Here is a 23,979-nt window from a genome sequence, read left to right on the forward strand (position 1 = left end):
AATGAAATAGAACAACCAGCTTCATCTCCCACTCTATTATCCAATGCTCTTAAAAATGCCAATGTTCGAAAATCATCTTATAGACTCCCTGAAGGATCCATTTTATCTTGGAATTCTGGTCAAGTAACTGAAGCAAAACAATTTTCACCAAACTTAGGAAATGCTTTACAGAATACCAACCTTCGTAAAGCTTCTTACAGACTGCCAGATGGGCCTCTCTTTTCTCAGGACCAAAAAACAGAACAGTCATCCTCCCCTCTTCTTTCAAATGCACTTCAGAATGCTAGCCTTTGTAAGGCTTCCTACAGGCTTCCAGATGGAACACTTTCAACCAAGAGCCCTGGGCAGAAACCAGAACAAAGTATTTCATCCAATCTGTCAAGTGCTTTGCAAAATGCAAATCTTCGTAATGCCTCTTATCGACTGCCGAATACCTCAGGCCTTTTCAGAAACCCCAACAAAAAAGAGCAAACTTCAGTGCTGTCCAATGCACTTCAGAACCAAAATCTTCGTAAAGCCTCCTATAGATTGCCTGATGGATCAATCATGATGGGTACAAAAGCTCAGAATAATCAACCCTCATCACCTTTTCTAGGAAATGCTTTGAAGAACACTAATTTACACAAAGCCTCCTATAAGTTGCCCACAACTCTGGGGAATTCTCCAGAGGATCCAAGGTATGCAGTGGTGACACCTCAGGTTCAGGGTGAACCTGGTGAACACTGGGCTCAAGGCCATACAACAGATCCTCATGAGCCAGATGATGTCTGGTCTTCAGAAAGAGTCCTTCCACACCATACTGTGCAGAACCTCACAAAATGGTCCATGTACAGGGAGGAAGAATTGGTGGATTTTGTCTTTCCTGTGTATCCTGGTCAAGAGGCTGCTTTTTCTGAGCCTGAGTGGTCACCAGACAGGGAGGGTGAACCTCAAGGGCACTGGTATGATAAGGTACAAAGCTAACATCCTGGACAATTTTTTGTGGTGTACCACCTTTATGGTTTTAATTAGATTGTCTTTTATCCCCAAAATATCCTCATTGCTGAAACTCATGTAATTACAGTAAAAATAAAAAGTATGTTGCAGAGCTAATGGCAATATATAAAAAATGAAATAATTATATATCATACCAAAACATTTAGACCATTTGTTCATGACTGGTAAGATCAAATCACATCACTGAAGTCTTGATAAAGTAAAATAAGATTTGTGGCATGTTAGAGCAAAAATGTATTTACATGGCATGTGCAAATGTCAGGCAATAACAATTATACAGCAGTATTCTACTCCAAATCCATATAAAGCCACAGCACCAAACATCTTGGTGTTTTTTCTATTCTACCACACATGAACTCATAAAATGCTTGATAGGTTGACTTATTACAACAAAAAACATGAAACTCTTACAAGCTTCATTCCTCCAGGATTAAGAATACTATATTTGTTAAAACACTGTGTATCATGTTTTGCTGTATTCATCTGTCATCAGTATCAATATCCATATTTACTTGGGCATGTAGATGTACTCAATCCGAAGCCTGCCAACAATGTTGTACCGAGAGAGAACAGAAGAGGATGGGGTTGAAGACATGACACAACTTGAGTAAGAACTCATTTAATTTGCTAAAGCTAACTTGTCACAGAGCATCATTTTGTTCCATTAAATTATAGCACATTTGTCACTGTGATCTATAAAAAAGTGTTCTAAGTTCCTCTTCAGCTGAAATTGTACCATGAGTGGACTCCTTTTCCCAGGGATCTGAATGAAGCTGCTGCTTTATTCAACCTGAAGAGAAGGTTTGAACGGGAATTGATTTATGTAAGTATATTTTTGGTCCTTTCCTAGAGATTACACAATATTTCCCATAACAACTATTTAAGATCCATTTTGTTTGTTTCTGTGGTCAAGTTGATATTGCATGTGTGCTTGTATGTTTTATGACTGATATTTTTTAAGGCAAATACAACATTATTATGTCCTCTTCAGACATATATTGGAAGTATTCTGGTAGCCATGAATCCCTACAAGATGTATAACATTTATGGAACAGACATGGTGCTGCAACACAAAGGGCATGCCTTTGGCGAAAATCCTCCGTAAGCATGCAAATATTTCATGTACTCTTTCCATCCGGCACTTAGACTGGAGGTAAATTGCTTAACTACTCAAATATTTTGTTCAGGCATTTATTTGCTATAGGAAATGCTGCTTACACAAAAATGATGGATGCCAAACGGGATCAGTGCATTATTATCAGGTAAGTTCAGCTATGATCAAATATCCTTATAGTTATAGTATTAATAATTTTCTGGGCACTTTATGGGCTACAGAACCTAAAATTGCATATAATATTATGTGGCAATACTGGACAAATCTGAGTAAAATGAAAGTATTAAGTTCCTTTTACACTATTTAAGCCAAGTTATTTAAAGTGATTTACGTAGCCATCAGGGTCTACTGTTTGACACAACTGGTCACCTGGATCACTTTAAACCTCTGACTGAAGGAGATACTTGTAAGAAAAGACTACAAGTGTCTGGGCCGGTACTGCACATACGGATCATGTCACTGTAAAATGCACCTGCTGTCAGCGCAGGGTAGCTGGCATGACACGCTTGCCAGCATTTGATTTCACTCCTGTCTGATGACCAGACACCATGCTCATTACTTAAGTGCAAAGCAAAAGAGGTAGAGATCAATTCCTCGCATGCCAAGTGTCTATGCCAGTTTACCTAACTGTGGTGTTAAACTGATAACTAGGGAATTACAGCAAACATTTGGTGTAAAATCTCCCTATTGTCTTTCAGTGGGGAGAGTGGCTCTGGTAAGACTGAGGCCATGAAACTGGTGCTGCGTTATCTAGCTGCTATACAACACAAGCGCAACATAACACAGCAGGTATGGTTTAAATAAATGAAACTATTAGTCTTTGTAAAGGTTTGTCTTTACAGATGTCTCAAATGTGCAATGTTCTAACAAGTCTTTTGTGTGTTTTCCTTTCTTGTGCTTTCAAACAGATTGAGGTACTGTATGACTAAAACATTGTATGCTGAAACAGTGTGTTAAAATATGACCTGGTAGAAACTGCATGTGTGTTCATGAAGAGCAAGTTTTTTTCAGTTCATATCTAAATTAATTATTTTACTTATATGTCATTGTGAAACTTCAGGGATCAGTCTATATTATAAAATATACAATCTTTGACTCCTACCCCTCTAGAAAAGGGTGGTCTGACTTTCTAGCCCAAAGCAGAAACCACCCTGAATTTCACTCCAAGGATTCAGAGTTTGTGTCCTCCTCTACAGGTTAATTAAATTGAAGTTATGGTCTACATACTGTGAAGCAAGTTTAATGCTCCCAGACTGGTGATTTTGCACAGAGGAAGAAGAGAGGTCAACAATGAGTTGTTTTATTAATTGCTGACTTATGTCTTGTGATTACAGATTCTTGAAGCAGCTCCACTCTTAGAGTCATTTGGAAATGCCAAAACTGTCAAGAATGATAATTCAAGTCGATTTGGAAAATTCATAGAGATATTTTTGGAGGAGTAAGTGATTCTTAAGAGTGTCTGCCTGAGATAACCTTTGGAATTATGGGGTCAACTAATTTCAAGGCATTTGTTATTGTTATCATCATCTATCAAACAATATCATTATATGCATTAGACCAATAAAGTTAGCAAGTGTAAGCTTATATTCCAGGTGAGTAACTGCAGTGTACTGTAGTAAGAGTTGTAGAGATATTAAACATAGAGATATAGTGCACAGACCTTCCAGAGAAACATGTTTTGGACAGAGTTCCAAAGTGCAATGCTGCTCTTTGCTTGCATAGCTGATGAAGCTGATAAACCTCCAAAATGTTGTTTCTCTGGAAACTATGTGTACTTTACTACAATTTAATACTCCTCTCTCTCTCTCTCTCTCTCTCTCTCTCTCTCTCTCTCTCTCTCTCTCTCTCTCTCTATATATATATATATATATATATATATATATATATATATATATATATATATATACACATACATATATATAGTTTTGAAACCCACTTCATATACAGGCTATCAACTTTCACTATTAAAAAAAATTAAAAATAGTCATAAACCATTAGATTATAATAGCAATTAGATTTTAACATCCACTTAAGTGTGTCAAAACTTTTGCCCTGTAATGTATATATATTTTGTCTCCATTTTTATTTTCAGGGGTGTAATCAGTGGTGCCATAACGTCACAGTATCTACTTGAAAAATCCAGGATTGTGTTTCAGGTTATTTATTGCAAATCTCTTGCTCTAAAATTGTTACTTTGGTTACATATTTAATTATACAAAGTTATTGGGTTTAAAAAGAGAAAAAAAACATTTTTGTTATGTTTCCTTTAGGCCAAAGATGAAAGAAACTACCATGTATTTTATGAGATGCTTGCAGGTCTTCCTTCACAGCAAAAGCAGTCCTTGTACCTCCAAGAGGCAGAGACCTACTATTACCTTAATCAGGTGAATTAATTAACCTGATCAGAACACTTTGTAGTTATTACAGTTATTACATCAAATTAGAATAAAAATAATAGGAGACTGTTATTATTGTTATTTACATTTCTTTATTTGGCTTTCATCTTTATCACCTTATCACCCAAGAGCACACCTTAATGCCTTGTCTGTCTCATGGCTCACTTGTTCTGGGTGGCCAGGGTGGAGACTGTGAGATTGCTGGGAAGAGGGATGGGGAGGACTTCCATAGGCTCCTCAGTGCCATGGAAATCCTTCGCTTCAATGCCGAAGACCAAAACAGCATCTTCAGGGTCCTGTCGTCCATCCTGCACCTGGGGAATGTCTTCTTTGAGAGACATGAGGTAAGCTATATGTCTAATGTTCACTCACCTGCTGTGTGTTTGCCTCCCCTTATGCTTATTCAACTTGTCAGCAGCAATTATAAAAATGCTATAATTTATTGGGACTCTGTTTTTGGATGATCAGACAGATTCTCATGAGATGGCATCAGTGGTGAGTGCTCAGGAGATCAGAGTGGTGGCAGAACTTTTGCAGATTTCTCCTGAGGCCCTTCAGAAGTCGATCACTTTCAAAGTGATGGTAAGATGCACTGATGTGTACTACTAAACCTGAAGTTATATATTTTTTGAAAAATGTGTATTATGCAGTGATTGGAATGGATATTATGGACTGTGTGGGCATTGTTTATTGACCTTTTCTGAACTCCAGACAAACCTCATGGCACCATGCCAGGAACTGCCACTTGATTCAATTGTGTAGATATAGTGTTTTTTTGCTGCTTCTTCGAAACAAGATCCATATTACAAAACTGATGCTATTTGTGTTCCAGACAGCACAGACAATTTCACAAAAGAAAACATAAAATGGTGCATATATAAGCTCTGAATCGCTCAGATAGAATAACATGGTGAGTTCAGGGCAGCACGCTATAGTGCTATGGAAACCATTGTTACCTGATCAGGGGATACTCAGAGCTGGGGCAGTCAGGGAGGGGTGTAGACATGTTAGTCAGTGAGACAGTTCTTCAGTGTAGCTGAATTAACCTTACTTTATGTTAGCACAGCAAAATACAGGATAATCATAACCAAGGCAGAAATTATAGTCCACCACATTTTGAGCAATTTTCCTATGGCAAATATTCATGGATTTCTGGGACCTTTTTTTTCATATACTATAGAATTTTGCTAAATTTGCCATCATGTTCACTTGAACCAAACTAAAATTTTTCAGTTAGCTAAATGGGTGTAGGTTCTGAATTTTGTAGATGACTTGCATGTGTGATCAAACATCAGCTTCTTACTGGGACATTTATCATCAGACTGGTTTAGGTGACATTTTTTGTGGAGTGTGTCCTGTAATATGCAAATGAGAACAAAAAGTGGTAAATAGGCTGGCAATCCACATTTAAGAATGAGGAAACATATTACTTATATATTTCAATGTAAGTTACTTTTGCAGTATGCTGACATACCTTGAAGTTATGAAGTCAGTTACTGTGGCTCATGAAAAGACATAACATGGTCACATTTCACTTTTATATACCAAGCAAACAATGTGGTTAACTTACTCATGTTGTCACGCCTCCATAAAACAGAGATGTCTTTATGCACATATTCCTGATACCTTTTCTCCGTATGATATTTCTTTCCAAATATTTTTCATGTGCCAGCTGAAAAACATCCAAGCACTTAGTGAAGTATCCATTTTTGAAATCGATATAAAAAAAATCAATTGTTTTTCCATTTCCTATACATTCTACTTTGGATGTCAAAGGTGATGAATTAGATTCTTGGCTCCAAGTGGATATCAGCAGCTTTATGTTTTCATTTTCCCTTCTCTTTTGTTGATTCAGCATTTTTTGGTGATTCCTTCCATTATTTTCAGCATGAAAAAGAAACAAACAAATAAACAAACAATTGGTTGGTATCTTATTTCAGGCTAGTCTTTGTCACAGTGACTCCTGCCTGACTTTGTCAATGTTCGCAGTGTCCTGGCCATGTTGAAATGTGCTAAGGCATTTATTTAGACTACAACTCAATAAGGTTGTTATATGATGACACCAGAAGCTATGCAATGCAATATAAGTAATTCTGCTAAATAGAGACGAAGTCCTCCCTATGTAACAATAAAGGACCATAGCCAAAGTTATTACATTTTGTCCAATCACAGCTCTCATGCTGTCACACTTTGCTTATATGATGGGTCCTGTAAGACCCTGCATTGGGGAATGAAGTGGGGTTGCATCTTATCTCATCTACCAGGTTTGCTTCTGTGGTACATTATCAATTGATTAAACCTGAATGTAAGTTCTTTAATGGTATTGCTTGAGAGCAATTGTCATGTCACAGATGTACAGGGTGTGTTTATATCTCTTCACATATTGGTCTCGTTTCAACAAAGGCCTTCTGACCTTCTGCTCATTATAGAATATTGAATCTGTACTTGGGTATGACTTTTCTGAAGTGCAACCTGTGTGAAGCTGGCTATAGTCACTCTCTAATGACTTGGAGGAACTAGCAGCTGCATATTTACCTGTGTGAAATTTTCATGTTATTTCTGTTTGTATCCTTTTGACTACACCATTCTGTAGTCTGATTTAATGTTCAGTTGTACTTTCATAAAGGAGACACTGAGAGAGAAGATCTACACTCCCTTAACAGTTGAAAGTGCAGTTGATGCCAGGTAAGCATGCAAAGCTTTAAACATTAATCACATTTTTTGACATACAATAGATGGATTGTGATGAATGGATCTGTAAAAAACTGTAGATCTGTAAAATGTGTTCAATTCCTATTTCTAAAATTCCAGAGATGCAGTTTCCAAGATCCTGTATGCTCTTCTTTTCAACTGGATAACAGATCGAATCAATAAGCTGGTTTACCCAAGAAATGAAACACTGTCCATTTCCATCCTTGATATCTATGGGTTTGAGGTATTGAGATGAACTTAAAGTTATCTTGTGTTTGTCTATTTAGGGATGCTCCTCCACACAATTGTTTAAACATGGTTTCCTAGTCAATCATGCCATTTATGCTACACAGGACCTCACCTTCAACAGCTTTGAACAGCTCTGCATAAACTATGCAAATGAATACCTACAGTTCTTTTTCAACAAGATAGTTTTCAGGGAAGAGCAAGTAAGCTTTCTCTGTTCCTTCTAATCTTCTAAGCATTGTGAATATGTAGAGTTTTTAAAATGCATCTAAAAAATCTTGAATATCTTAGGAGGAATACAGCAGAGAACAAATTCCTTGGGAGGAAGTCACTTTCACTGACAATCAGGCTTGTCTTGACCTCATTGCAGCAAAGCCCCATGGGATATTTAGAATTCTAGATGACCAGAGTGGTTTTCCACAGGTGCTTCCCATTTCAACTATTTATGTCTCTGTTTTCCTGTTCTTCAGATTATGTTCACACAGGTTTTAAACTTTTTATCTTTAGGCTACAGATCATACCTTCCTTCAGAAATGTCACTATCATCATGGGCATAACCCACTCTATTATAAGCCAAAAATGCCTCTACCTGAATTTTCCATTAAACATTTTGCTGGGAAAGTCACTTATCAGGTACATATCAAGGCATGGTTTATTCCTTAAAATATTTAGTAGTATAATTATATAAAGGTCAGAATTATTTTTTTTAAAATATAATGCTTAACAGGTCCATAAGTTCTTGGACAAAAATTATGACCAGGTTCGCCAGGAGGTCCTTGACCTTTTCATGCAAAGCAAAAATAAGGTAAGCAGTTATAGCACTTATTTAGTATGGTCTTTGTTTTTGGTAACCTAGAATATAAGTTTATTTTTTTCTTGTTCTAGATGGTTGCACAACTGTTTATGAGTTATTCAGAAGCTGTCAGTCAACAGAAGAAGCATGTTGGGAAGAACAGCATGGTTACACGACGACACCAGTCCTCCACAGTGGCTGCCAAGTTCCAAATGTCTCTTATGGAACTTGCAGAGAAGATGGAGAGGTAGACCATCAAACCTCTTATGCTTGGAATTCATTTCACTTAATTTTTAAGATGACAATGTCTGTTTTTTTTTTAATTTTTATCTCATCTTGTGATTCTCTTATTTTGTGCCAGATGCAACCCATTTTTTGTGCGCTGTGTAAAGCCAAACAATAATAAAGTAAGGAACAGCAGTCAAATCCATCTATTTTCCACAGTAGTTGGAAAATGTCCATTGAGTTATTGTTCTGAGATGATGTGTATTCCTCTAGGAGCCTGGTTCATTTGACATGGAACTGGTCAGTAGTCAGCTTCGTTACTCTGGGATTTTGGAGACCATTCGTATCAGGAGAGAGGGATATCCAATCAGAATATCTTTTGATGTTTTCCTCTTTAGGTAATGTCATAGGTGATTGAGTTGCTGAGAAATAGTAATTTCTCTCTCTCTCTCTCTCTCTCTCTCTCTCTCTCTCTCTCTCTCTCTCTCTCTTTCTCTCTCAGGAATTACAATTTGTACATAGTTGCTTATATTTCAAACTCTTTGTTTTAATATAGATACAAGTCTTTACTGGGCCTGAAGCAGCCTCCACCTGCTACTGGGGAAAACTGTGTGATAATGTTGAGGAAGCTTTGTCCCATGAGGCCAGGAGATTTCCAAGTGGGTGTTTCCAAGGTGAGATTCTCTAATGTGGTAAATATTATCTGTTGGCCAGAGTGCAGTACTGCAATTTGCAATTACTCAATATGTGTTCACATTAGCTATTCATGAAAGAGAACATCTATCACCTGCTGGAGAGTAAGAGAGACAGAGTGAGGCATGTGGCTGCGTTGACCCTGCAGCGCTACGTCCGAATGTTCTTCGTTCGAAAGCGCTACAAGGCCTTTCGTATGAAAATCATTGGCCTCCAGGCCCACTGCAGAGGCTACCTTGTACGGTATGCACTCTAATCTATAACCCCTTATGACTTCCTTCAGTACAAATTCCCAGCATGACTACCCAAAGTTCTAATTCACATTCATTCATTTGTGAATTTTTCAAACAGGAAACGCTATGTGAAAATGCGAGTCAGTCTCGTCAAATTCCGTTCACTGGTCCACCTGTGTGTCAATCGAAAGAGATATGTTAAGGTATGGATAGTGCAGCTCTCACTGTCAGCATCCATGCTATGAATGTGAGCCCACTGCTAACCTCTGGGCATTATTCATCTACTTTCAGATGAGGTTGGAGGCCAGCAGGAAGGCAGAAGCAGAGAGAATCAGAATGGAAATGGTTTGAACCATACCTTAGATGGCTTTGTCTCTGGAAACAGATATATGCCTCAGTATGTCTCAGAGCCTTTTAACATTTTTCTCAAAATTGCAGGAGTTATCAAGACGTGAGGTAGTTAATGTAACACACTTGGTAATTCCAGCAGAACTTGGAAGGTTATTGCAAGCTGCTGCAGGTAGGATTATAATGATGTTTGCTTTGCCTTTCAACTAAGGGAATTAGAAATCGTAAGGTTGTAAAATGTAATTGAACACAGTGGTACTTCACATTGTTTTTGTGTGTGCTTTTCTTTTCTGCAGGTGGTCGAGAGCTTCATTCTGATTGCTTAGCCCTAGTACAAGCTCCAACTGTTCATGTGGAATCTCAATTAACATTACCCCTTGATATCAACAATTACCCAGTTTCTAAATTCATCCAGGTTCACTTCAAAGTAGGTGATGCTTTTCGATTGATCCATAAAGTGCTGTAGAGTTCTCAGAGCAATGGAACAGCTGATCATTTTTAAATGTTACTGATTCAGTTCTTCTTTACAGGAGCAAAAGTTTGGCATGTTGACTGCACCTCTGAAGACACCACTAACTTATATTGATGATGACCTCAAACATGAAGCTCTAGATGTGTTTATCATGGTAAACATATGCAATATTTCTGTTTCTCTCCATACTTTTGTATATTTAAGCTATGCCTTCAGTCTCAGAAAACCATTCTGCAGATCCTCAGGTTCATGGGTGACCCACATTTAAATGGGGCTCAGGAGAATTTATTTGGAAACTACATCATCCAAATGGGACTCTCTTACCCTGGCTTGCGAGATGAAATTTTGTGTCAAATTGCCAATCAAGTCTGGAGGAACAGCAACCCAGACAATGCTGAGAGGGGCTGGCTGCTTCTGCTCGGATGCCTGAGTGCATTTGCACCTTCAGCCAAAATAGAGAAATACCTTCTGAAGTGAGACATGAGATCCATTTATCCTCTGAAATGAATGTGTTTGCACACCATGATATAATTTGATATTTTGCCCCATATTGTATTTTTCTGAATTCTACAGGTTTGTGTCAGACTATGCCCATGATAGCTATAAGGCAGCTTGCCAACATAAGCTGATACAAGCCATGCAGAAATCCCTTTATGGGATTGAGATGGCTAGGACCTACCCACTGTCTGTGCTTGAGTGGACTGCTAACAGGAAGAAAGCCAACATGGTGCTGCAGGTCCACTGCTTTGATGGTGAGAGTCACAGGTGTTCAGCAGGGATACGCTGGGTTCATCAAATAATTTTTAAAAGCTATAGGAAATATCAACTGTATTAAAATCCAAATGCTTTGGGTAAATGTTGTGTGCCACAGAAAACTATATTATCTTTCCAGTCTAGGAGCGATGACATTGCTGTAGGTTTCATGTGAAACCCAAGTGTGAAATGAGAGGAGATCTAAAAAGGCTTCTGTAGAAATGTAGAAAACAAGTGTGTCAGTCTTCTGAGATTACCATCTGTAGATTCTCCCTGTTTTGGCAGGTGAAGGATACAAGAGCATTTACGTAACACAACCACACAAGACAGATCTTGAACACACAATAGGGCTGTACCCAGCTCCTGTCAAGGTCCTCCTATCTCTTTCATCTGCCTAAGTTATCCTGGCAGAGTTTCTCTAGCTCTGTAAACTCTCTGGAGACAAGTGTAGTGCTCTCATAGATTAAGAGACACTTGATCTCTGATGTTAAATGGGATGGAAAAAAGTGTGTGAGGTGTTGTCTTTCTTTTTCACACCACCCTTCTCACCATGGTTGTCAAACATCATGTTATTATCCCCAGGGGCCTCCTTCCTGTGTCCATTGTACTCCTGGACCAGTGGAGAGGATCTAGCTGGGGAAATCCTTCAGCACAGGTATGAGGGAGACCCAGATCCAGGCAGGACACTCTGATTGTATTAAAGACCCCAAACTGGCTGATTAACACAGAGAATTTGATCCTTCAGTCCTGAGCAGGGTCATCGCCTAACCACTCTTATTTCATCTGTCATTTAACCTAGGTCACTCTACTGTCCTCTATGTATAATGAATGAGCTTTAGAGAAGTAATGTATCTGTGAGAATCAATTGTTATGTGCTGGAATGGTACCAACTTATTTCAAGTGTGCTGGTGAGGAAGGTTACTGTGCTGAGCTGTTTCTATGTTCGGTCCTATAGGGGTGTTATAAAAGCCTGGAAGGGGTGTTCCGTCCTTATGAAGGAACAGGGGCAGTGGGCGGAGCTTGCAGGGCATGATTATGTGATGGACCTGATTGCAGACCTGGAGCTGATGAGAGATTTCCCCAAGCAGAAGTCCTACTTCATCATCTCTGCAGAGAGTTTAACCAGGACCAGACCCAATGCCACCCTGTTAGTAACAATAATAACATTTTAAACCTTTTTAAACCTTATTAAAGTGTGACCAAGTGTTTCCAGATATACCCACATGAAAATGGAATCTATTGTAATAATCTTGTGTTTTTGTATAGGCATGTTTAGACAGGCATGGTCTGTTCACAGGAAGATGTGAATGGTTTCTCAGACTAAACTTGAAATAAGGGGCTGAGGTGCTTCTGTTGTTTGATTGCTATTGTTGTTTTGTTCCAAATTCCAGAGCTCTGTTTGGGAGTGGTTTTGATTCAGATGATGAGAGTCCTCTCCTCATCCCTCCAGCACTGGCCAGTGCCAGTCTCCCAGACTCAGATGGATATTACAGTCATGGTCTGATGTTTCAATGCTCTTCATATATTCTTCATTTGGAATGCCCCTTTTACATGACTTGTGGACTGATAAATATCTAGTACTTTTCAAGCTGTATACTATGTTGTGCATTTTTGTGTTTTGATGACTGAGTGTATGATCCACTTCTTTACATTATTTTGATTCTACAGCAGAATCAGATTTCAGTGAAGCTCCAACTCAGAGAGGCATGGACCAATACCTAGACAGCTTGTTTGACCCAGTGCTGTCTGATGTCAGTGGGGTGAGTCCTATAGATACTTCCTTCTGTCCTGATTTTGCCCTAAATCATGTAGATGTGTCGAATATAATACATATCAAAAGCTTTTTGTTAAATGTATGTTCTTATATATATAGATTTATCATCCTACAAATAAAACTGTGGCTAATATTAAACACTTTGGAATCCACTGGGATGATGCAGAGATGCATCCTTTTTTAAGAGTCCTCCACTAATCTCTTACAGACAAGACAAAAACATAAAATACATGCTTGTCAAGAGGGAAATAACACGGGCATTAAAATAACTAGGATGACAGGCTGAATTGTTATCACCCAGTCCTTCTTATGCATTACTGCAGGAGTCTACTGTATAACTTACAAGAGATATAATCAGCTTCACATTGGAAAAATGACGAAAAGGCTGTAAACATCTACTTTTTCTAAGATAAACTGATTTCTCCTCCTACAAATTCAGTACAAATTTGCTTGTACAACTGACGAAGGAAATCTGTCTGAAATTTCCTGTTTCTCTGGAAACCCTGTATACTTCACTACAATTTTGAACACACACACATATATATATATATATATATATATATATATATATATATATATATATATAGTAAGATGAATGGTTAGTTCCAGTGCTGGATATGGTTCATTTGAACCTAGGAGTGTAAGTGATTGAGTATCAAATGTTGTTTCGGCACCAGATACCTACCACTGAGGGTGATTAAATTACTGGATTACCGTATTTCTGAGATGCACTTATTCTCATAGACTATTACCATTAAAACTAATATCCAATTTAAGCTGTATTTAAACACCTGTAGAGTAATGGCTCAAAACCTGCCAAGAGTGTGCTTTTAGTTAGGCATGATTGAGTGACCTGGTCTCATTTCCTCATTTCAAAAGGATCACAAGAACTGTATAAGCCAGCAGGTCAATATCAAACATCATCTACATTGTTCCCATAATTTTAAACTAGTGCTCTTCACATAATCAGTGAGTTTTTACCACCTGAAATGCCTCAGGATAGCAAGTAAAAACCAGATGTTTGTGGTAATTGTTTGCAGACTAAGCTCCTCTTAGAGAGTATAAGGTACTCCCAGGGGCAGAGGGGGTGGGGCTGGGTGGGAGTGTTGGGAGATAGATTTCTTCTGTAGTTGAGTGCGGACAAGGCCCTGGCTAGGCGACAGTGCGTTCCTTATCTCTGGGCCAGGACCTGGAGAAGTCAGCCAGTATGTCCAGCCATATGAAGGGAGCCGGTGGGATTGGAGGTGGGGATGGAGGGGAGGTGAAGACACGAGCCAGCAGGTCCTATCCTCCAGGACTGCAGCCCGGCGGTGAGTCATAGTTCTGCCTCCCTCTCAGCTCTCTCTACCACCCATGAATTATGTATGGAAGCCCTTGTGTCAATTGGTTCCTAAACGCAATTCCCCTGTGGACTGGAGTTCAGGCAGCCAGTTATTTTGGAATTATGCTTTTTGTTTTTGTGACTGTTTTATTGCTCTGCCTGTGTTTATGATGAATATGGTTGGCTGCTACTACTAATAAATATGAGTGTACTGAGTTTCATTACTGAAAAGTTAGTTTCTCAACTCTTATCTTGTGTAATTTTGCACATGCATTGCAGTTCCAGTTTTCTTGCTAATAATGTCTAGAATAAATAGCAGTGTTTATTTACTTTCACTTCATCATTTATATAAGGGCATAAAAGTATAAATATAAAATGATAAATCTTATTATAAAGTTATTTTTGCTTCTGTATTAAAATAATATTATTAGTGCTGGCCTGTTCCAATAAGGCAATAGATTTTAGACAGCACTTTGTAAGATTTATTTCTATCTTTGTTCTTCTCAGCGGTACCAGTACTACCAGTTATGGGAGGAGCAATGATGCCACCTGTACCTATGCCAGCTACGACCTCATTGCCTACATTGCTTACCTCTACATCTAGATCTTCAGATCCCTTAGTACCAGCAATTTCCCCAGTATCACCTTTACCTTCTATGTCAGATTTGCCTGTTATGCCATCTATTCCAGTTCTACCTAACATACCACCAGTGACCGATGTGCCAGGTATAACAGCATTCATTTTCAGTCTTTCATTTTGAGTAGCAAAACTAGGAAGCTAGCAAATCTTGTGAGAATCATTTTAAATCTCGTGAGAATCATTTTAAAGCATTTTAGAATATATCTCATTTTGTTCTTAATAAGACTGTTCTATTATACTTTTTTCCCTCATTTTTCTAATAGGAGTAGATCACAGCATCCTAGCACAACAGCAACAAGCCATCATCAACCAGCAGGCAGTCATACTAGTGAGTCACAGTTTTAAATGTTGACCTGTTTGGTTGTGCTTCAGATGTACTCTATTGTAGATCTAATTGCTGGTCTGTTGTGCTGTATAATAGGCTCAGCAAATGACAATGCATGCAATGGCCCTTCAACAGCAGATGTACAGTTCAGTGAGTGGGCCATATTCTGGTATGCCACATCACAGAGAACATTTACCAATGCCCCGGTCTAGCCAGTCAAGCCCAGTGAGTATCTCAAGGCTAAACAGAAAGCTTTATGCAATTTTGTTCATTATTAAATGTGCCTTATTCTAACTTTTATTTTACTCAAACTCAATTTCTTATTCTCATTCATAACTTTATACTCGATCACTCAACTGCCATCATTTTCTAATTCTTACTTATATTAACTTCTCAACAGTATATAATATAATATAAATATAAGTCAAAAAGCCCATTGCTGCAGTAAACGATTTCTAAAATATATTTGATTATCTAAAACATCTTAATTAGTTGTGTTTATCTTTTCTCCTACAATACTTGCTAAGGTAACAGAAAAATGACAGACAAAACAAGCACTATTGTTTATTCGGTATTGTTACTGAATGTTCCTAGTAAATGATGAGCTTTTGTTTTAAAACACAGACCAAATTTGAAACTGGATTTATTCCCCACATTTCAACTCCTGTTGCTCCAGTACCAAAGCCCTCCAGCCATAATAGTAAGTCGATCAGTCATGACTCTGATTTCATCATGGTCATTATTTAAGTTCTGTTGTGGTTTTGTCTTTTCTCAACATCACATAGGTTAGAGTAGATTGTACATTTGATGCATAAGCAAGTCATTAATGTATTCTGTTCTTTAATAAGTGTTTGGGTGTATTTTCTTAGGCCCAACCAGGACAGTACCACCAGTTGACGTAGTGAGGTCAACCATCTTGAATTCAGAGCATCTAGAACCAACACACAACATCAAAGACATAATCAAACAGTACCATCCTGGCTCTGTCAAGCCAGTAGAGATCCCAAGGTCTGTACATTCCTTCAACCAGTTCAACCATTATAATGGACTGTAGCCTGAATTGATGTATACCACACAACCATATTATAATATATAGGTTATAGTTTATAACATATAGGTCATTTTAAATATATAAATGCATTGTCTTTAAATGCACAGAAATAAGAGATTTTTTCCTGTTATATCTCTCGTTTTCTTCTGCAATCACAGAAAAGAGGCTAAAGTGTTTGTTAAGAAGCCAGACCCTCATGATGAAGCTATGATGATTCTTAAGGACCAGATGCGATCTCCACCTCCACTGGTAGATCTAAAAGGCATTCTACTCTAATATGATTCCTTACTCCATTGCTATCAAATAAAAACCTCCTGTGAATGACCAGTATGCCTTCAATGTCTTCACCACTTAACAAAAGAAGACCTATGGTCCAGCCTTAACTGCTTCAGGTATGAGAGAGTCTAAAGGTGAGAGTGGAAGATTACAACCAACAAAAAACATACAGGCAAAGGGATCCCCTCCAGTACATGTGGTCAGATCACCTCCAGTACCTGCAGTCAGTCAGAGGGCCCCACCCCCTGAGCCTGGTTAGTACAACTCCTTGTAATACATATATCAGATATTAAAAACTAGACCTGTTTGGTCAACTGGTGTACACCATGATAATACCACCACTGTGTTTTACAGAAGGGATGAAAGTTTTATACTGGAATACAGTTCCTTTCTCCAAACATAGCACTTCTCTTTTAAACCATAAAGATTTATTTTGGTCTCATCCATCCACATAACACTTCTGGCTTGTCCATGTGATCTTTAGCAAGCTGCAGCCAGGCAGCAATGTTGTTTTTGAAGAGCAACAGCTTTCTCCTTGCAACCCTGCCATGCACACGATTGTTGTTGTTCACTGTTCTCCTGATGGTAGATTCATGAACATTAACTTTAGCTAATATGCAACCTTTAGTTGCGTAATTTTAATTTTAATTTTCCTCAATTAATAATATTGTAGTTTTGTTGCTTTGTTTGTAACCAAATGTGACTGGATGGTCTAGTGTCTCGAGAACTTCCTATTGAAAAGGAGAGCATTCAGACTCAGCTCCACAAGAGGAGCAGTGAGGAACACTACACCTATACAAATGTCCCCTGGAAAATCTACCTGAGGAAAGAGGTTAGATCTGCATGTATGTGTGTGTGTGTTTCTGTGAAATTTACAAACATTCCATACAGTAGAGAAGTGTCATGCTTCTTTTCTGTTTGATTTTTTAGGTTTTCTATCCTAAGGACAGCTTTAACCACCCCCTCATATTAGATCTTCTGTTCAAGCAGGTGAGTATTTTTGCTTATATCCATGGCACTTACCTATTACTCTGGACCATCTAAATGGATCATTATTGCCTGAGGTTGCACTTGCCTTACTGACAGTAGATTTCTATTTCAGATTGTCCATGATACATTCTCAGAGGCTTGCATTCGCATCACTAAGGAAGAAAGGGAAAAAATGAAATCCCTCTTTGGTATGCAGCATTCATTTGATGGTGTAAAAGATGCTAATGCTTTCAAATAAATATCTTAGCCTTTACATTATTGAGACACGTCCCTGGTGTGTCTTTTTCAATGTGACAGGTGAGCACAACATTGATGTGGGTGCCTCAACACTAGATGAGAATGCGAAGAAAAAGGTTGTCACTGCAGCAAGGGACAGCTGGGAGATTTACTTCTCACGGCTCTTCCCAGCATCTGTGAGGAGGTCTTTCATCTTACACATACTTTTTCAAATAAAAATTTTAATCAGGTTTCTCTAAAGTGTTTGTGTGTGTGTGTGTGTGTGTGTGTGTGTGTGTGTGTGTGTGTGTGTATTACAGGGAAGTGTGGGCACTGGTGTCCAGGTGCTCTCTGTGTCTCATAGAGGGATTAAACTGCTAAAGATGGTGAGGAGCAGTGAAGTGGCCCCAGATTACTTCAGAGTTTTAAGACCATATAGGTAGGCTTCAGCAGAAAACAACTATCTACTCAAGACAGCACACGAATCAAATCTTTACCTTGGCTCTCAGAATTGCTGATGATAATAATGTATGTGAATGTGTGTGTCTCCCACCAAAGCTACACCGACATCATGTTTGTCACCATTCCCTCCAAGAACATGCTGGAGTTCAACTTCACCAATGAGAAACTGATTCTGTTCTCAGCTAAAGCTCCTCAAGTAAAGACCATGATTGACTATTTCATCACTGAGCTGAGGAAGGTTAGCCTCCTCTCCACACATGCGCTGAGTTCAGGGCTCATCTCTGTGAAGAGGTGGAGTAATCATATTCTCTTTTGCTCTAGGACTCAGACTATGTGGTTGCTGTGCGTAATTGCATTACAGATGACAGAACAATGCTGAGTTTCCATAAAGGAGACATTATACGCTTGCAGACAATGGAGGGCTTGGAGGAAGGTGATCAACTCTCATGCGTATCTTAAAAACACACTTTTGTGATTTGTGATGCCAAGTGTTATCTGCATCATCCAAATGATTTAAGATTAGGGAAAAAAGTATCATTAGTTATTCAAGAAGGACATCATACTGTGGAAACAGTGTTGCAGTATATTTCAGTCTGGCTGAAATACTTGTCAAACTGTTGACAGTCTTAGGGGTGCTTGATGAGTGGAATGTTGAAATATTGCCTATTCCCCACTTGGTGGTCAGGACAAAATGGTTAGCAATGATGTGGTGTGCTTTAAATATGTTTACCAGAGTTATAATGTTGATCTCTAGCTCGTGTGGCTGCTCCACAGGCCACTGCTATGGTTGCATTGTGAAAAAGAAGGTCATACTACTCGAAGAGATAAAGAGAGATAAACTTGACTTTGGTGGGTCAGTGTGCATTGCTTTGCATGGAGTGCTGTTCAACATCTAGTTTTCATTCTCGTTTTGATATGCTTTCTGTCTATTCTACTGCGGGTACCTCATTAACAGTAAATTTAAATTTGATTTTCCTTGGTTGAAATTATACTGCATCTCATACACACTCATGATGTGTGTTTCCAGATTATTTTATCATGATTCCTGTTGTACACCATCTCGTGTGATTTCTTTGTGCCTCCTTAAGGCTGGAAGTTTGGAGCAGTCCAGGGTCGTACAGGGGTTTTCCCTGTAGAGTTTGTGCAGCCGGTGGCTGCTCCAGACTTCATCAACCTCCCTGTGGACAAAAAAGAGGAGCCCAAGAATAAGCAGGGTCATGTAGCAGCTTCTGCAGCCCTGGTGGTGGCTGTGGGATCCAGTGTTGCTGCCCAGGAGCTGGACCGCTCCATTGAAGTAGGTGATCCTGGAATGGAAAGCCTCTGCCCTGGAACCACTTTATTTGGAATGTCTTCCTTGATATGTCTTCCTTTATAGATGATTCTGGGAATGTTTGAAGTGCAGTATTTCTTCTGGCAATCTTTGTTTTCTCTTTCTAAATCTGCTGAATGTTGTATCCAACAGTCACTGTCTACCTTCACTGGGCCTGAGAAAAGGATGTGAAAATAATTTATTGCAGATTCTTCCTTCTACCTCTAGGTGGCCTGCCCAGTGAGTGAGTATACAGAGGCCCTTACAGACTATGGAAGCTTGGAGATTGATGAGAGAATTCTGCAGGACAGCCAATACAACATGGTGGAGTTTGCCAAGAAATATTTCAGGGGGGTTCAGAAAAAGAACAGGTTAGCCAGCTACTTTATATAGAACCTAAATGTGATTGTAAACTTTACAGAGTTTGTAGTGGGCTGCCATGAAAGTGTTGAACTAAAACTCTTCAATAATGAACATGCCATCCCTTTTGATTTTACAGTGATTCCTATAAGCAAAAGTCAAAAAAAGGAAAAGAAGCCAGGGAACCATCTGATATAGTGAAATTTTCTAAGGTACAAAAGAATCAAATTGATGTAATTTATTGCATTTATTGTGTGTAATCGTTAGAAATTGAACAATTTTTATAAAGCAAAAAATCTCTAAATTTTTGTAATACTATTTGTGCCACCCATGTATTTGGTGTGTTAAATAGTCCCCAATCCAGGAGTCCTTGATTGAGTTTAGTGATGAAAATATGAACAAGATGGCAGCAGACATCTTTCTGGGTAAGGGAGACTTTCACTCTACAGCCTTCTTTCAAATCTCAGCTTAATTATAAACTCATTTAAAGTGCTGAGAGACATTAATACATCATGACTTGCAAATTAAATTACTTTTAAATAATTTTCTTTGTAATTATAAAAATAGAGTTAAGATGTAGTAGAGCTATTTAGCAAAAAGGACATTCTGCTGAATAATTGTCTACATTTTTACTGTAGGCTGTAAAAATTAAGTTAGATCAAAGTTTTGTCCTTTAGAATTGTTATGCATGTTTAGACCAGCTGTCTGCATGTGACCATTTGCTAAAATAACTGTTCAGACATGTGAATATGTTCCAAATCAGAATTTAAAAGAAAAGATTTTTAAACAAATAGATATGTATCTTATACATCTGCCTGTACTTTTTCCAGCTATAATGAAGTTTATGGGGGACTATCCGATGAAAGGTCAAACTGAGCAAGACATCATCAACACCATACTGAATGTAATCCAAAACATCTCATTTTAAAACTCCATTTGCTGTCTTCTGTTAGTAAATATACTCAAGTGCCCATTTAATGTGTTTTATTTTATTTTGTAGCTTAGTGGCGAGTATGGTTTGATGAGGGATGAAGTGTACTGCCAGGTCCTCAAACAGATCACAGGAAATACAAGTTCTAAAATGTATTTATCTTATTTTTTCTGCTTTATGAAAAGGTCTATTGCATCCACTTTATTGTCACTGGCAGAGTGATGTGAGTTTTTGTCTTTTATTGTATTCTTCAGGGACAGTTGTCAGAGGGGCTGGAGGCTGTTGTACATCCTCACAGCCTACTACCGGTGCTCAGAAGTACTGAAGCCCTATCTACTCAGATACCTCCAAGATGCCTGCGCAAGCTCTGGTGTGCACTTCCAAGGTATGGTACTATTACAGCCTGCTCTTTCATCAGTTCATACTAGTTAGAGCAGTTAAATACTAGTGTTCTTGAAAACAGAGTATGGTTTGTGATGTTGCCAGGCATTGCCAAAGCTTGTGAACAGAACCTCAGGAAGACATTCCAATATGGTGGGCGCAACAAGCATCCTAACAGCATGGAACTGAAGGCAATGATGGCAAGTTATCCATGTTCACTCTTGAATCAAAGAGTGTGGTTGTTCCTGGTGTAGCTTATATTGTTCCTGCATGTGCTCTTGGCACTTATAGGCTGGTAGGAGCTCCAAACGTCAGCTGTTTCTTCTTCCTGGTGGAATTGAGCGGCATCTGAAAATCAAGACTTGCTCAGTGAGTTCCCCTCTTTCCCAAGCTTATAGAGTTTATATTATTCTTATAACCTTCAAATTAAATTCATTGTTCTACAATGACTGTCATGTCTAGGTTGCTTTGGATGCTATTGAGGAGCTGTGCTATGAGATGGGTCTAAACAGGCAGGAAGCAATGGATGAATACGCCATATTTGTTGTCACACACAGGGGTGAAAATATATGCTTAATAACACCATTATATTTGAAAGAGAATGTATATACTGATAATAAACATATTGATAATAGAAAATGACTTGGGGACAAAAAAATCCTATTTTATGTTGGTTACTCTCAATCTGTAGGTCAGAATGTTCGGCCACTGAACAAAAGGGAGTACATCTTGGACATCGCCACAGAGGCAGAGCCTATTGATAGTAACTATAGTCTGTGGTTTAGAAGAGTGATCTGGAATCAGCCACTAAAATTTGACAATGAGCTTGGAGTCACTGTGCATTACAACCAGGTGATGCACACATCAATCTCACTCACCAGCTTTCTGTTAGCTGAACGTTTATTTGCTTAGATGCACTGTGTTTAGTTGCACAGTGCATAATGCATCGTTATGCATATTAAAGTGACTTTTCTCACAGACTGGGAGATCCTTGTTCCCATACGTTTTATTCGCAGGTTGCGCCTGACTACTTAAAAGGACTCCTGGATGTTGTACTGCAGGGGAAGGTTAGTGAGCAGCAGCTTCAGCAGGTGTCAAAACTAGCTGCCCTGCAACACCGTGCCAAAGAATCCGTCGGCCTTCCTACCATGTAATTCAACACTCACACATGCACACATACACACACACACACACATACATACACACACACACATACATACACACACACACACACACACACAGTGGATGTTGCTTATTAGCAGCAGTAAAGTGTGGATATTCCCCTTTCCTGTAAACTCTCCCTTCTTTCTGTTCCCATAAAGCGGTGAGGTTCTGGAATGTATTCCTACCCAGCTGTATGGACTGCAACGCCCCCAGCAATGGCTGAATATGGTGACCCAGCACATGCAGCAGGTCCAGCCTCTGAGTCCCCATCAGGCCATGTCCCAGTTCCTGGGTGAGTAGTACAGTACCTTCACTGTCTCATTGTGGCATTTGTCACAGAGGCCGACAGCTAGGAAACAAAGTAGGAATGCGGGTGTAAAACAGGCTACTGTTGTATGTTTTGTGACTACAGGGCTCATCAGTGCTTTGCCGATGTTTGGCTCCTCGTTCTTCTACATATTGAGCACTAGCAACAGCTTCATCAACTGCCCCTGCATATTAGCTGTCAACCAAAATGGACTGAACTTTCTAAACAAGGAAACACATGTAAGGAATTCTATAAGATGATTGTCAATAAACATATTTAGACCTTTAAAAAATCATACTGATGTCTTATTGCTGCTGTTCAGAAGCTGATGGTGAAATTCCCCCTGAAAGAGGTACAATCCACACGGACGCAGAGGCCAACAGCTGGCTCCAGTTACCCTTATGTGGAGATACTGCTGGGGAATCTAATGTCTCAGCGCATCACACAGCTGCAGGTAGACCAGGTATGAGCTGAGGTCGCTACAACAACAACAAAAAAATTCAGACAACTAAATCTAGAAAAAGAGATTCTGGTCATTTATATGAATTAAATGAGTCAGGCTGGTTCACAGTGATAAGTGAATAAATAACATGTGACCTTATGAGAGGATTAAGTACCTGAGTGCATGGATTGCTGAGTAATATGTGGTCCTCATGGGTGTGACTTTGCAGAGTCTGGAGTTGTGCCGTGTCATTGCAATGCACATGGAGAACATGCTGTCAGCACGAGAGAAGAGACTCACACTGCCTCCCAGTGAGATTACTCTGCTCTGACCTGCCTCCCAACAACACCCCAAACGGCCCACTGTCATTTAAATACTGTGCAGTAAGAGTTAATCATTGCAGTCTGTTATATCTTATACCACATTACTACTAATTGGAATGATTGGGCTAAATTTCACCTTCAGCATAACAGTAGTTGACAATTGTTTGAGCTATAGGTTCGAACCCAAGTCTTTTAATTTAAATATCATGAGTACCTCAGGACACATACTGAAGAATTTATTTCAGTATGATAAGCTTTGATCTCATATCTGCAAGATACAAAGCAAGATATAACCAATTATTGTGGAGGCCTGTGCTTCTTTTTCAAGTACACCATATTTCTACTGCTGAATTCTCTCTTTAAATATTTGTAATCCTTAAACTATGTTGTCCTCGTGTATAATAGCAAATGTTTGTGTCATTTTAAAATGCTGTGTGAACCATACAACACTGTAAAATCATTGTGTTTTTAATATTAAATGTTTACAAACCACCAAACTCTTTGAACTATGTTATATTGTTTATTTGCATTATGTCTATCAAAGAATCTGCGATTTATCTATCACAGAAATGTTTTGGAACCATCTGTTTGTAAGACAAATTAGGGGCTATATTATTCCTCAAGAACACATTTCTTTTTAGATGTATTTGAAGCATTTGGGGGGGGGGGACGGGGACGGTTGTTTACATCCGTACCCCCGGAGCCTTACCTCATTTATGTTTACATAAATGACGTAAGGCATCAAAA

General features: G+C 38.8%; 1 protein-coding gene across 1 annotated transcript; it reads left to right on the plus strand.

Moving 5' to 3' along the window:
- The first annotated feature begins 1,520 nt into the window (after positions 1 to 1,520).
- Positions 1,521 to 23,374, plus strand: myo15aa (myosin XVAa). Its single transcript, XM_027022221.2, has 64 exons — positions 1,521 to 1,603; positions 1,756 to 1,819; positions 1,988 to 2,097; positions 2,184 to 2,258; positions 2,809 to 2,899; positions 3,019 to 3,024; positions 3,445 to 3,548; positions 4,203 to 4,266; positions 4,381 to 4,494; positions 4,689 to 4,850; positions 4,975 to 5,088; positions 7,133 to 7,191; positions 7,318 to 7,441; positions 7,551 to 7,646; positions 7,735 to 7,866; positions 7,951 to 8,076; positions 8,171 to 8,248; positions 8,329 to 8,483; positions 8,598 to 8,643; positions 8,735 to 8,859; positions 9,018 to 9,135; positions 9,222 to 9,397; positions 9,506 to 9,590; positions 9,679 to 9,732; positions 9,826 to 9,907; positions 10,032 to 10,162; positions 10,266 to 10,361; positions 10,445 to 10,680; positions 10,781 to 10,959; positions 11,543 to 11,615; positions 11,916 to 12,107; positions 12,352 to 12,458; positions 12,632 to 12,720; positions 13,921 to 14,044; positions 14,563 to 14,781; positions 14,962 to 15,023; positions 15,117 to 15,249; positions 15,890 to 16,028; positions 16,230 to 16,318; positions 16,425 to 16,601; positions 17,064 to 17,179; positions 17,278 to 17,337; positions 17,450 to 17,525; positions 17,635 to 17,750; positions 17,874 to 17,992; positions 18,112 to 18,253; positions 18,337 to 18,448; positions 18,790 to 18,864; positions 19,104 to 19,309; positions 19,553 to 19,695; positions 19,824 to 19,896; positions 20,037 to 20,109; positions 20,515 to 20,588; positions 20,685 to 20,767; positions 20,870 to 21,000; positions 21,102 to 21,196; positions 21,288 to 21,365; positions 21,459 to 21,555; positions 21,688 to 21,848; positions 22,013 to 22,146; positions 22,319 to 22,452; positions 22,573 to 22,706; positions 22,790 to 22,930; positions 23,139 to 23,374. Exons 1-64 carry the CDS (start codon positions 1,521 to 1,523, stop codon positions 23,238 to 23,240), a joined length of 7,164 nt encoding a protein of 2,387 aa, XP_026878022.2. The 3' UTR covers positions 23,241 to 23,374.
- Positions 23,375 to 23,979: the final 605 nt, after the last annotated feature.

This window comes from Electrophorus electricus, chromosome 8 (assembly GCF_013358815.1).
Source record: "Electrophorus electricus isolate fEleEle1 chromosome 8, fEleEle1.pri, whole genome shotgun sequence".
NCBI classification, from domain to species: domain Eukaryota; kingdom Metazoa; phylum Chordata; class Actinopteri; order Gymnotiformes; family Gymnotidae; genus Electrophorus; species Electrophorus electricus.